Here is a 14,994-nt window from a genome sequence, read left to right as displayed (position 1 = left end):
GTCAGTGTCCTTCCAGTGAATTGAGTCAGCTGTTGCTTAACAACTTATAATCCTTGGAACAGACAGCTACCATTAGAAGATTGCATATGTAAAATACATATTAAACACATATACTGTACAATAAATAAAATCTAAGTTTCAGAAATTTATTTTAATAGAAAATATCGGGACTTTCCGAACACTACAATCGATCATTAGGTAGGTTTGATTTGAGTTTGTTTATAAATAAATAAACAAAATAAATTTAAACATTAATCAAGTATATTGTATAGTAAAATAAAACAATTTATTTTACAAATGAGGTTGTGAAGCTGCAAATAACTGAGTCCCGATAAACGAGGTATATCTCAAAAACTTCCTGAAAATAATCTAATCCGCTATCAGCTCATTCCCCATGTATAAATTGCCTTACTCTGGTAATTTCATATACCATTACCTTACAATGTGTTTAATGACAGAAATAACATAAGCTATGCAATCTAATTAGGGTTACTCCAAAAAAAAAAAAAAAAAAAGAGAAAGTACATGAGTATACTAGAATATAAGACCTTAGTCATGTGAAAAAGATATGCTGCATCACTTCATTGTTTCGTAAGGAAGATGACGCTTTCAGTATTCCTTGGGTTTCGCTATGTAGCAGCAATTACCTGCAAACTAACGATTATAGATGATACCGAGAGAGAGAGAATAGGTGTAGTAGCTGGTTACGTGAAATATTTATACACAAGAACAAAGGTGGAGTTCATGGAAAACAGTATTTAAATAGGCAGTTTTCCAGACCTCTTTGTTGCTCGATACCTAAAATTGCACATTCATAATTGGCATCCTATCAACTACGTAGGCAAATCAAAAGAATGTCAAGTTTATGCGAAAATTGGCCCTCTCCAGGGGTTGATACGAAAACGCCCGGTTCAAGATTTACAGTGTCATCAGTATGTGGTTCTTATGAAAATCCTTCAATGGAGAACAGGCGTAATTCTGAAATAGATGATCCAAATCCGTCATCATCGCGTAGACCAAGTCGCATTGCAGAATGGTTTGGCTTTGGAAAATCTACTGATAACGGGGGACTGTCTTCTAGAAGAGGTAGTCGAGTTAATGATACGCCAAACGGAGGAAAGCAACAGTGCGATAATATTCAACTGCAGGGACGAAGAGGCAGTAGAAGACCCAGTATTATTTTTTCGGAATTTCTACGCGATTCTGTATTTGAGGATCGTACAGCTTGGAATGATTACACTCAAGAAGCAGCACCAAGGCTTGAAACTTATCGGAACTCTATATCAATTAATAAATATGTCTCAAGACCAACCCTGGATGAGCTTCACGACCCCCAGCAGTTCGAGGTAAGTAAATTCCTGTTTGCATTTATTTTTTAGACATTATATTATTCAAAAACGCTACCGTTTAACTGACAATGATTCAAGAGATTCAAGACAGACATTCCTGAAAAAAAATTCATTCTTCAAGACATTCATGTCGCAATAAGATCACCTGAGAAAGAGACTGACTATACTACATAAGTGTTTATTCGAGATCAAAATAAAAAACAGTAGGCAGTTTTTTTGAGTCGCATTCTATAGCTTGAACTTTCACCATGCTTTTTTCAATAAATTCTTGAAGTTTTTTTTATTATTATTTAAGATGACCCTTTGGTTCTTGCCTTTAGACTTTGTATTGTCTTAAGATCCGAATCAGTGATGACGGATCTAGGAGGAGGCGATCATGTAAACTAGAATAAATACTGTTTTATGATATTAAGTTGTATAACTATTCGTGAAGTCTGCGTATCATATAAAAGGTGGTTTAAAATTCCTGATAAATTATTTATTTATTTCAAGCCAAGTTCGATTTTGGTTTTCAATTACTGTCAATCACAAACATCATCGTCAATATATTGCACGCCCATCCCCAGAAAAACTGGATCCGCTAATGATTCGAACAGTGAATCCATGTTGAATCTCCTTCTCCTATATGATTACAGTTTTAAAAAAATCTGCATAGAAATTATTTACTGCGCCCAATTATGATTTCCCATGGAAAATTTCCCCTACTTGCTACTATTGTTGTCGTTATTGAGGATTTTTGGTACGACGGCCTCCTGGACAATATTATGCCTGTTTATGATTTACTTATCACTAAATCTTCCATATTATGACGATCAGAGAAGATTATATAAATTTATGCATCTCAAATAGTGAAACAGTTTTTCAAAATTTGCATCATTAACAAGGATGTGTGATAAAGTTAATGGTTCCTGGAAGTTGGACAAGGAGCTGAAGCTGGATTCTTAACTGTTGAGGACATTCAATGAGGATATGTTTGATTGTTAGCTGGAATCAGCAGAAAGCACGCTGAGGAGAGTTCTCTCCCATAAGTAAATACAGATGAGCTAGATGGGAATGACAGATGCGAAGTCTTGCAAGAATCACTTCTTCTCGCCTGCTTTGTCTGAAACTAAATATTCACAGCTGCGGTTCTTTCTTTATATGCAGAAGTTTATTATTGATTTTGTTTGCCACAGTTGAGACCAGCGATTCCTACATGCTGTTTTAATAATGAATTTATAATCAGTATAAGGTACTTTAGGATGGTAGAAAGGTCAGTCTCAGGATTTGAATAGCCTAACTAAGACTAACTTATATCTGCAATAGCCTTCTGTGTTGCCTGTTAATTTGTACGCATCCCATATATTTTTCTTCTCTGTCACGAGCCACATTAATTCGTCTGACATCCAATTAGACCTAAACCTTGAACAGTATTTCTTAGTTGGTATGAAAAGCCTACTAGTAGTCTTCATGATTAAGTCCCTGAAGGATTCCAATTTAGAATTCAGCGTTCGTACCATCATCAGTTGATCCCACTGTTTAAAATTTAAAAACTGTCTGAGACTCCTGTAGTCACCTTTACGAAAGCAAAAGCCCTTCCCTTTACCTCTCATGGTAGTTACATCTTTAAGTAAATCCCACATCAGTACATTGTGATCATTGTCTCCTAGTGGTTCCTTTATCTGCAAATTCTTAATGCATGAATAATCACTGATGATTATCAGATCAAGTGTATTGCTCCCTCTGGTTGCCTCTCGAACATGTTGCTGTAGAAAACAGTCATCCAATAAATCCACAAAACTCTTGCTAGTGTGCAAGTGACCAACCCACAAGTTCCAGTCAATATCTGGAAAGTTAAAATCTCCCATTATTAGACATTCTGATTTACTGGCCCACTCTATTTCTCTGCACAATTGCTCATTATACTTATCAGATTCATTAGGCCTATAACCCACACCTACTGTCATTTTCCCTTTCCCAATGCTTGTCATGCTACATGTCTCACCAAACTAACTCAACATTGCATTGTCCACTAATGTCAGTTGGATGCACTTCCTTAGATTTTATGTGTTTCTTAACTAAGAGCATAAACCCTCCTCATTTCCTGTTCCTGTCCTTTCTATACACATGGTACTCGCCAAATTCCAATTCTGCACTGCTTATATCTGTGTCAAACCAATCCTCTGATGTCCCAACAATATCCGGCTTTGATGTCTTGATCAGCTCTTCAAACTCATCAAATTTATTTACTATACTCCTAGCATTGGTGTACATGCAAGTATACATGCATCTGTTTCTACTCTTAGTTACCCTAAAACAGCCCATGTATTTACTTGTTCCACTATGACTCCCAGCAATCATAGAAATCTCTAGCACCTTGCTTTCCAGGTTGCTGCTCATTCTAATAGGAGCAGTGCAAGAATCACTTTTGCCTCTGCCTGCCGCCACTGTTGATCTTTTATTCTGTGTATCCCCCAAGCTAGCAGTTTTCCGACCCAGCTAACACTGCCTCGATAGCATCAGTAAATAATCTAGCATCCTTTCTATTTAAGTGTACCCCATCCCTGTAGAAGCAGTCTCTCCTGTCAACAATCTCTTCAGGATTGACAAGGCTCTGAACTGATTGACAAGGCTCTCATTATATTCTCCCTCCTGTCGTGTCTGGGCAGAATTGCAGACACTTTCACATTGAACTCTAACTTGCAACTTTTTTTCAACATTGATCTGTACTTATTGAGTAAATCTGCAGATCTCTTACTCTTAATGTCATTAGTTCCAACGTGTACAACAATATCACATTTTGTGCCCTTAAAAGATGATATCTGCTCTACAATGTCATCAACTTATGCCCCTTCCAGACATACCCCTTGTCCTGTCCTGTTCTGTTCCACCTATCCTTCTTGCATAGCATATTCCCCGTCTCCCTGACAATAGAGTCATCAACAATAAATAGTATTGTGTTACCAGAGCATTCTGCCCTGCAGATTGCCTCTGTGATACCTGATGCACGGGAGTGAGCTCTGCCGTTGAGCTGGGCAGCTGAGAGCTTGATGGGCTCCTCATATTAATTTCTTCGAGGTCATTTACCCTACACCTGAAGTTCTCATAGACGCCCATCAAAACGCTGAGTTGGCACCTAATTTTTTGGCACTCTAGGCATCTAGCGCACACAAAGACATCCTCCTTGGCTAGATCATGTCCTGTTTTAGCAAGTCCGCAAAAATTTCGCATTTCGGACATTTTTTGAGACTGTGATGCGTTGGAGAATCGCCCCCTTCGTTTCTCACCCGCGCCACAGCACTCTCTCTAGTCTGTGAATGTTGCTTTGCATCTGTAGTATGGGTCATGATTTCCGTTTAAATACAATTTAATTAACAATGAAATTTAATAAGATTAATAAATATTTTTGATTAATTTATAATACTATACTAAGCTAACAGATACTAATACTATCTAGTTTTACGATATACCTTATGCTATCAGTTTGAGATGTATACATTACCCTATTTCTTATTCTTAAATTTTGTCTGTACTGCTCATAAATAATGCAATCATACAGTAGATGATCCCAGGTTTCAACACACATACAGTAGCAAAACGGGTCAGGTTTTAACCCAAAATAATGCAGCTTATAATTAAATGATCCATGTCCTGTCATAAAATACGAGGTTTCCATTTCTGGTAACAATCAGCTGTTTTTTTTTTTTTTTTTCTTATCACAGACAAAGTTAACGCGTGGAAGAAACAAACGGGTAACCTGACCAGTCTCACTACTGCACCATCTGGCCTGCCACTGATCCATCAAATCAGTCATTATCAATTTCTTAGCCTTAGACCTAGTTATTGCTAAATTATTAGCTATAACTAGGTCTGAGTTATAGGCCTAGATACCCATAAAATTAAATTCCCATAATATTTTAGGAAGGATGTAGATTTGCTTGAGCGTGTACAGAGAAGGGCAACAAGATTGGTGAGGGGAATGAAGGGATCCTCTTACCAAGAGAGGCTTAAGTTCTGCAAATTATTATTATTATTATTAATATCCATATGATGCAAGGAAGCCTGAGGCTTATGCTGCACCAGGAAAAAAAAAACGTTCCCGAGTAACCCTGTGAGAGAGAGAGTCAAAAATAGAAGGGAATCACCAAGAAAGAGAAGAATGATAATATATCGAGCTCAGGACCCTGGGTGTGCCAAGCCCATACTCACCAGATGTGAGCCCCTGGGGTTATTGCAGTGGCTGGAGACTAGGCACCTGCGCGGTGATCTGATTGAGGTGTATAAGGCCTTGAATGGATTGAGCACGCTGAATTCTGATGGGATCCTTTACTATGATATGGTTCTTGAAGAATGAGAATGTCAATGAGTTCCTCCTCAGATACACGACGTAGCTCATCTGCCACGGTGCGTGAATGGTGAGCATTGGCTTACAGAAATTTTAAGTTGACAGTCGAGATATTTGGCTGGGAAGCGCTTGAACTCGATAAGACTGTGATATTAGAAGGGAATTGTTCGTTGCCTTACTGTGTCTTGAGCCTTTATGTATTCAGGACAGTTGATATCTCTGACTGAATGATTAGCATCATGTTTGTGCCTCTTGCAATTAATGCAGACAGGCGGTTGATCCTTGCTGGGGCACTCAGCAAAGATATGGCCTAGTTTGCCACAATGTCCACAAGAAGGTCTTTTTGTTTACACGTACTTGTAGTGTGTCCGAAAGCAAGACAACAATAGCACTTCGTCACAACAATGAACGGCTTAAATCGGTGAGCGGTCCACCCAATAAATAACCTGTCTAAAGTAGAGATAGCTGAAAAAATACGTGGGGTAAAGTCAAACACCCAATTCGAAGTGTTCTTTGATTTGGAGCTAATTTTAAATCGGAAAGTGATCTCTTGTGAGATTTCTTCACGTGTGAATTTAAATTCGTTCAGGTTTTTGAAGTAGAAATCATCAAGTATTTCCTCTTTGGTTAAATCATTATCAATGTTGTATACCAATAAGGTTGGATTCAATTTCTTAGGTGTCTCAGGGTGATTCCAACATCAGACAGGATTTTTGAGGAAGAGAATCAGTTTCTAAAATTACGCCTTTGTTTTTAATGAGACGGAGAGCTTTAACTTTGACTTCTTTCAAGTCTTGCTTTGAGGTTTTAACTACACATTCTTTAACATCAGTGCTCGTAGTAAGAGTAGAACTCTCAGATGCCTTTAGGAGTAATAAATGTAGTTTTCTGGTTGAAGTAGTTTTAACATTAGCGGATTGCAGACTGTCTGTTTGGTTAATAGAAATTTTTGCAAGGGATTGTGCAGTAGCCTCAGAGAAGTTTTCAGGAGAAACTACGTTCAAAGAAGTATCACCTAATTCTGTAGAAGTTGAAGATTTTGCCACAGAAGCATATGAGAGAGGTGTGGGCATCGTTTTTGAGTCATCACTTCTAATCTGCCGCATCTTTATTTTCATCTTAAGAGCTTCGTTTTCTGTAATCAAGCCATTCACAACTAATTCAAGACCGCTCCAAGAATGAAGAATAGCTTTGATGGCAGTTTTTGTAACCTTACTATTGTTGTTTAATAAGTAAGTTTCAATTTCTTCTCGCAGGAAAGTAAGTGCATCGACAGGGGAAAGATTTGAAAGTAAGACAGTCCCGACGTTTGGTATTTTAATTTTCCTGGCAGTTGAAGTAGCAGCCCTAGTCAACGTGTCAGGACTAAAATGTTTTATTTGTGAAGAATCAGTAGCGACCTTTGTGGTCGTAGAAATTGGTACTTTACTTGAAAATTCAAGAAGTTCTGATTTAGCCTTAGGAGCGGTTACACTTGTAGTTTCCCTTGTCTTACTTTGTTCCTGTGAAGAAACTAGAGGTGGAAACTCATCGGTGTTTACCGACAAATTAGTGGCGCCTGTATTTTCTTCCACGTTGGGGGTTTGTTCTTGGGAGGGATCCAGTATGGAGCAGTCTCCTTTGTCACGGGGCAAGTTAATAGCCTCTGTCATCCTGAAACTATACAATTTTTAGCGACAAGAGGCAATTCTGTGGGATGAAGGGTTTTTACCCTTGAGGTATTTACCTCAGATGGTTAAATAGGCATACGAGGAGTGGCAGGGAGGAAGCGGTAAAAGTATCGCCCCAATATGTGCGCTAACTTGACCTTGGGGTAGCTTAATTGGCCCTTCTTGTACGAGCTGAACTACATGTTTTGGAAAATCTTTTATCAGTAAGGTTGCTTATGCAGATCTAAAATTAATAAAATAACTTTACCTGATGACTTCTTTCAGAAGCTGGTACACACTTCTTTCAGAAGCTGGTACACTCCCTTTACAGCAAAGTGTGCATAGTGTTAGGGTCGGGCGCCACCTGTGGTTTCCCACATCTGCGCCATATGTACACTGTGAAGAAATACAGAACGCTGATGTTTACAGCATCCCTTTACAGCATGTGGACATGTGTTTTTGTAATGGGCGGCACCTAGAACGTCAGTTCATCTCCGCCTCGTATCTCTGTGAAGAACAGTACCACTGTAGAAGGGCCAGAAATAAGTAGTGTATGTTTGTGTGTATTCTGTGTGTGTTCTGTTGTTGTGTCTGACCGCTTGGCTACCCAGAATCATCAGTCACCTGGACAGATGATTCTGGGTACTCGTCCACACCACGGGAAGGTAGGCCAGTCTCAATGGAGCTCGCACTGTCTCAATTCGAGACTCTGACCCACCTAATGTTGGCAAAAGATGGGCCAGATTCCTCTGGGGGCCCACCCCAGAGGAGAGAAAAAAAAAAAAAAAAAAAAAGAATTTCCTCGTGGTGTTAAAAAAAAAAAAAAAAAATATATATATATATATATATATATATATACATATATATTAAAAAAAAATAAGTAAGTAAATAAATAAATAAATAAATAAAAATAATAAATAAATAATAATAATAATAATAAATAAATAATAATAATAAATAAATAATAATAAATAAAATAATATAAAATAATAATGATAACAATAATAAATAATAAATAAAATAATATAAAATAATAATAATAATAATAAAAATAAAATAAAATAAAAATAAATAAATAAAAAAAAATTTAGGCAATGTTACTCCCTATTGAGCAGCTCCACCAGACAAAGGAGTAGAATTATTCGTAGCCGTATAACTAATTCTTCTTCTTGTGAAAACATCAGATGCAAACTGCTGAAGAGCAACATAAGAATTCTTGTCTCCCACCAGCAAAGTTTCATGCCCATGAGAGAGTGTAGAAACTGATGAACGAAGAACATCTCTAAAGTCATTATACAGCGGACATTCAAATAAAATGTGGCTCCAATTTTCATTTTCCCCGCATTGACAAGCTTCCGTTCTAGAAAGACCAAAACGATATAGTTTTTCATTAAGAGATCCATGTCCCGTTAAGAGGAAGGATGTATATAAGTCTAAAGAGAACCAAGCAGGTTTCTGCTTTACACAAAAGGTCACCTCAGGGGAAAAAAGTCCTAGTAACAGATCCGACAGATGACGTATCCCAGCGGGTCTGCCACAGATTTATCATTTCATTCCACAAACGATTACGTTCTTGCTTAATATCTGAATTAATATTCAGAACCAAACCCATAAATTCAGTTGATAGTTGGTTTTTTAACCTATAACAAAGACCTCTGTAAGCTATGTGAAGGTCCAATGGCAATACACCTGCAAGAACCTGCAGTGCAGAAGTTGAAACAGTTCGACAAGCTCTTAACATACATAATAATATTGTGCGTTGCATAGTAGCCAACTTCAATCGAAATTTAACAGTTCTAAGCCTGTGAAACCATACACCTGCAGCATAAGTAGCCATAGGAAGGAATACGGCGTTATAATAGATTCTCATGGTACGTCTAGAAAGTCCCCAGTCTGAACGAGAAATTTTTACAATAGCACCAGTGAATCTTCTGATCTTTGTTGTTACATTATTTAAATGAGAGACAAAATTAAGCTTTGAGTCGATTGTAATCCCAAGTAATTTAGTTTCCCTTTACAGCAGCCAAAAATTCAGCAACTGTTCTCTTCCGCAACCAGAGCACCCTCTCTCAGGATGAAGAGTGAAGATCTTGAAGAATACCATATCGCCAAGCGGTATCGAAGGTTTTCTCAATATCGAGAATAGTATTAGCATACGATGCAAGAAAGCAAGGTTATGCAGCATCAGCAAAAAAAAAAAAAAAAAAAAAATTCTAATTGTAAATAATGTTGCACTGAGGATGAAACCCTGCGGTTTACCCTTCCCTTGATCAAATGAGTTGATCAAGTTGGATAAATTCAGATAACTAACCTGAAATGCTGTTTGACGTAGGAAGTTTTGTATAAATGGGGTGATTGGTTTCTCAAACCAAAAGAATGAAGATCTTCAAGAACACCATATCGCCAGTTGGTATTGAAGGCTTTCTCAGTATCAAGATTAACCATGCCCAGGTGTTTTCTTATGAAAGCATTTTGGATGTTTGCTTCTGCTTTGATCAACACGGCTAATGAGGACCGATTTTTCCGAAACCCATATGAGTTACAGTTGGGAAAGTTTTTAATTTCCAGGAACCACATTAGCCACCTGTGAACCATTTTTCCAAAACTTTGTCTAAAGAGAAAGTAATGTCTTCTTGCACTTGCAATGCTATCATCATTCGAAACACAGAACCAGGAATTTAATGAAAAGTTTTATAAAACAGAATGAATGATAATAAAATATCTTATTTTTAATACTCAAGTACTGTATATATAATGACATTACCAATGTATGTGACGAACTGGAATAGCGTTCAACAGCGCCATGGCTACCACAGTGCAAAAAATTAGCAACACATAAGGGACCATGAAGACGGTTCTGTCTGTGAATATTCTAGAAAGAAAACTGTATAAAATTATGTGTAACTGACAGCGGGGTTGCCATTGGTTGGCTGGGACCGCTTTAAGTAATAAATATCAATCAATATATCAAATACTAATATTATTGTCTTATAACAGTAGAGAGCTACCATACATTATTTTTTACATTAGTAGTAACGATACTTGATAAGAAAAAATTTGCAGAAAACTATCTGGTTGGCTGTTCTCCACCCCTCCCTGTCAGTAGCTAATGGGGAGGGCCCAGCCCCTCTCTCTGATTCGCTGATGATTTGAGTGGGAATTTTTTCACTTTAGTTGTTATTTTACTCCCTAGATGGGGGTGCGTGTATTTTCTTATATGTGCCTTTTTTTTTTTTTTTTTTTTTTTTTTTGCTGAGTCTCTAATCCCAGTCTGGTGTGTTGGCTGGCTGGCTGGCACTTATCCACTGGGCTACATGTGAAGTTGAGTGAGAGTGTGTAAATTTTTTTTTTTTTTTTTATGAAAACCCCAAACATGAGAGATATTAGACTATAGGTATTATAGGTATATGTACTATAGGTACTATAGGCATAGGTACTTTAGGTATTACCTATAGTACTTAGTACTGTGCTTGGATTGGAGGTTGAGAAGACTAAAGAAGATATTTGTTGACATTAGACTTAAATTTTGTAGGCTGTAATTTTCAGGAAATACGTATGAAGGAAGTTTATTCCAGAAAACGGCAAACGAGGAAGACGAAAAGTTGGTTCTGTGAGTTTGAAGTTGGACAGTAAATGGACGTTGGCTGGTGGTAGCACGTGTTCGGACTGTTTTGAAAGAGAGCGGGAATTATAGAAGCCAATTCAGAAAAACAGTGCCCATCGAAGTATCTGTAGAAAAGGCATGGAACAGAAACAGTAAGTCTGAGACAGAGAGTGGAGCGACTCTGTTAGAGAGGAGTCATTAATTAACCTAACTGCCCTCTTCTCAATGGAATCTAGAAGCCTGAGAGAAGTTTTGGGGGCACTGCCCCAGATGTGCGAACAATATTCCATGGTACGGCAGATTTGCGATTTGTACAGAGTGAACAGCTGTTTGGAAGAAAGGTAACGCCGAGAGTGAAAGAGAAAACCAAGCTTTTTAGATGCAGAGGAAGCAATATTTGTAATATGCTTGTGCCAAGAGAGAGAGATTAGCAGTCAGGGTAATCCCCAAAAGAGATATACCATTTTGCCCAGAAATCGGAGTGTCACCAAAGATAAGCGAAGCGCAGAAGACTCCTTTTTGCGAGATATAAGAAAAGCCAGAGTTTTAGACGGATTGAAATCAACTAAGTTGTCTTTACCCCACTGGAGGTAAAGTGCTATCATCGGCAAAACTATGGATAGGATTTCCAGTCAATGGAAGAAGGTCGTTAATATAGAAGAGGAAAAGAGTGGGGTAAAGAACTGAACCTTGGGGGACACCAGCATTAGTGGAGAAGCTGGATGACAGAGAGCAATCTACCATCACCATCAGTGAGCTATCAGAGGGAAAACTGGATAACCAATTACAAAAAACAGTTGGCAAACCATAAGGTGGAAGCTTGTTTAGAAGACCTTTATGCCAAAGACAATCGAAAGCCTTTGCGATGTCTAGAGCAACTGCTTGTGTTTCACCGCATTTTCCATTGGATTTGTCCATAAATGAGTAACATATGCCAGAATGTCACCAGTGGATCGACTGACGGAATCCAAACTGGCGATCGTTCGTCAGACAGAAGGTTTCTAGGTAGTTTAAGAGTAGGCGGTTAATTGATTTCCCCATTACTTTAGAAAGAGTAGAAGTGATTGCAATGGGATGATAATTGGATGGGAGGAATTTGTCATCCTTTTTAGGAACTGGCTGGATATGAGCAAATTTCCAAGCAGAAGGAAAAACACCTTTGGAATAAGAAAGTGAAAAAAAAGGTGGCAAAAATAGGAGTAAGTTCAGGGGCACAAGTTTTGAGAACACGTGGAGAAATACCATCAGGACCTGGAGCTTTCTTAGCATCGAGCGTGTTGGGAATGGCGGGAGGTGTTTTACCAAGATCATTAATATGGGAGTTGGAAGAAAAATGGGATGCTAGCAGGTCAGCTTTATCTTTGTCTGAAGTGATAACAGAACCATATGGTTTTCACAGAGGTGGTAGCAGTGATGGGCAAAAGTGGCGGCCAATAGCTTTGGCAAGATACCAGAATGCTCGGCTACCGTTAGGGCAAGAAGCAAGTTTCTACTCTTAGCCTGTTCAAAATCTACTTTGCACTGTTGGCGCACTATGGCCATAGTTGCCGATGCGCCTAATAAATCCCGAAACAAACAAACAAACTTTGCACTGATTAATGACTGCTTTACAATTGTTGCGAGCTTTGGTGTAGGCAGAAAATGAAACTGAAGAATTAGAAACAAGCCAATTACGATATGCAACATTCTTCTCTGGAACAGCCTTAGCACATTTATTGGAAACCAAGGTTTAGATAAAGGACGAGATTTTAAGGTGGAGTTTGGAATAAAGGATTCCATTCCTACAAGAATAATTTCACTGACACGATCTGAGGAAACTTTGACATCAGACGTTTTGAACCAGTAATCCGACCAAGGAAAATAAGAAAAGAAATCTCGCAGGTCGTCCCATTTTGCATTCTTGTAATGCCAAACAATACGAGGTTGGGAATAGCCATGAGATATAAGCTCCACTGGGGAAGAGATAATCACAAAGTTGTGGTCTGAGGTGCCTAAAGGACCACTCACTTTGACCGTTTACTTAGAAGGGTTGTTTGTGAGAAAAAGATCAAGCGTGTTGGTTGTATGGTTATGATTGTCGGCTATTCTTGTAGGTAAATGAACAATCTGTGCAAAGTCATTAGGAATTGCAAAAGCGTCAGCATCTCGACCAGCTGGGTCGGTTTGACTAGAAAATGAAAGCCAGCTGGAGTTGCGAACATTAAAATCACCAGGGAAAATTAACTCACTGTAAGGAAAGTTGGACTGGAGAAAGTCAAGTTGCAAAGAGAGAAAGTCAAAGAGTTTCAAGTGATTAGTGGAGTTGGGATAACGGTAGAGACAACAGATGAATATGATACAATGAGGTAGAGAGATTTTAAGCCAGAGGAGGTCGAAGAGAGGAGATTCCAAATGACCAAGTCTCTGACAGGGAATATCGGAACGGACATTTGCACAAGTATCACCTTTGAGGCGAAAGGAATCATGCAGCGAATAATTTGGGCAACTGAGATGAGCAGTATTTGAATCAACCGACAACTGAGATTCTGTCAGAAAAAGTACATGGAGTTTGGCAGATTTCAAATGGAAATGGACATCGTTCAGATTAGAATTGAGACCACATATATATTATGTGAAATGAACTAGGAAGTGTTTGGGAGGTTTAGATCTTTTCGCAGATAAGCTTACTCTATCAGTTTGACAATTCATGGTGTATTCAAAAGTAAGAAAAAGTGGGGGGGGGCTACTGTATGAAATCTTTGGATATGGCGTACACGTGGTAAGAATATACCCTGATCCTTGACATTAGATGGCCTAGACAATGCCCCCCGCATACACACTACTCAGACTCCCGCCAGTCACTATCTAGCAGAGTAGAGATAGCAAGATTACACTAGCTGATCCGGAATCCTTCTAAAGAGTTACCAATAGGTTCGGTCCGGTGTAGTAACTAGCGGCCGGCCTGTGGACACCGTTTTAGAGCTGTACCCTCGAAATGTAATGAAGATTTGATCTCGTAATGATGTTCATCATAATCCCAAAAGTCGCCAGTCATACTCCATGATTGAAGAGATGCAGAAGGGTTGACCAGAAGTTAGCTCTGGAGACTAAACATTGGTTTAATCTCCAATAAGCAAAGTGGTGGTATTGCACCGGTTGATGAGAGTCCTCTACCACCTAATATTGCCTGGTAACACAGAGGGGCGGCATTCCTCCATGAGGTGTGGGTGCCACACCTCGATACCTGCTTACGTTGGTTCATACCTTGGTGGTCACCCACAGTGTGCTTCTGCATGGAGGTTATACCCAGGATTACTAACAGTCCCACCATCGTGAAGGTGCAAGCAGAGGATTTGGCTGTCAGAGTCCGTCCGGACTTCGCCGAAATTGGGTCTACTTGATTTGAATGTCACCCGAATATCAGTTCCATCATCGTTTTAGACTTCCAGGTAGCAAGTACAGCTTGTCTTTCATATCTGAGAGAATGTCTCTGACAACCTCAAGGACCATGTAGTTATTATTGATAGCAGTGTGTGAGTGTGTGTGCGTGTGTGTGTGTGTGTGAGAGAGAGAGAGAGCGAGAGAGAGAGAGAGAGAGAGAGAGAGAGAGAGAGAGAGAGAGAGAGAGAGAGAGAGAGATCAAAAGTTTGAATTGTGTTCTGCAATGAATTTCTTCTGATGGGAGGTACGTGTCAAAAAACGTATCTTTTTTTATTATTTCCTGTGTTCATACTATTGGAGTTATATACTTTGTTATTATTAGTTTACGTGTTTTGATGAAAACCTGAAAGTAAAGTTTTTTTTTTTTTATTTTTTATATTCCACATTGTTTGGCGACTAAAATATGTTAATTTTCCGAATATGTTAGTCAGGGTGGTAGCTCCATCTATCGGTGTTTTCTGCAAAATAAAAAGGATTTTTTTTTCTCTCTATATTGAAATACTGTACTCTGTATCTTTCTACTCTGTGGGACAAACGACATGACCGTTGGGTGATAGCTTTAAATTGCTGAATCAAATCAAAAAATGTGGATACGATACTGGCTCAAAACAGTTGAAAAGTTTTGTAAAAATTATATTTTACCTGAAG

General features: G+C 38.6%; 1 protein-coding gene across 2 annotated transcripts in view; it reads left to right on the top strand.

The window, feature by feature from the left end:
* The first annotated feature begins 685 nt into the window (after positions 1–685).
* The window catches only part of LOC150083367 (solute carrier family 12 member 2-like), a 451,471-nt gene continuing 437,162 nt past the window's right edge, over positions 686–14,994 (top strand). For both annotated transcript variants that reach the window (XM_090377993.1, XM_090377992.1), the window contains exon 1: positions 686–1,346. In XM_090377993.1, the coding sequence (XP_090234119.1) occupies positions 855–1,346 (492 nt within the window). In that variant the 5' untranslated portion in view covers positions 686–854. The remainder of the gene's footprint in view (positions 1,347–14,994) is intronic.

This window comes from Mastigoproctus giganteus, chromosome 7, assembly GCF_048544385.1.
Source record: "Mastigoproctus giganteus isolate SK-2022 chromosome 7, ASM4854438v1, whole genome shotgun sequence".
Taxonomy (NCBI): domain Eukaryota; kingdom Metazoa; phylum Arthropoda; class Arachnida; order Uropygi; family Thelyphonidae; genus Mastigoproctus; species Mastigoproctus giganteus.
Note: the sequence above shows the minus strand (reverse complement) of the source record. Positions and strands in the feature narration are given on the sequence as shown.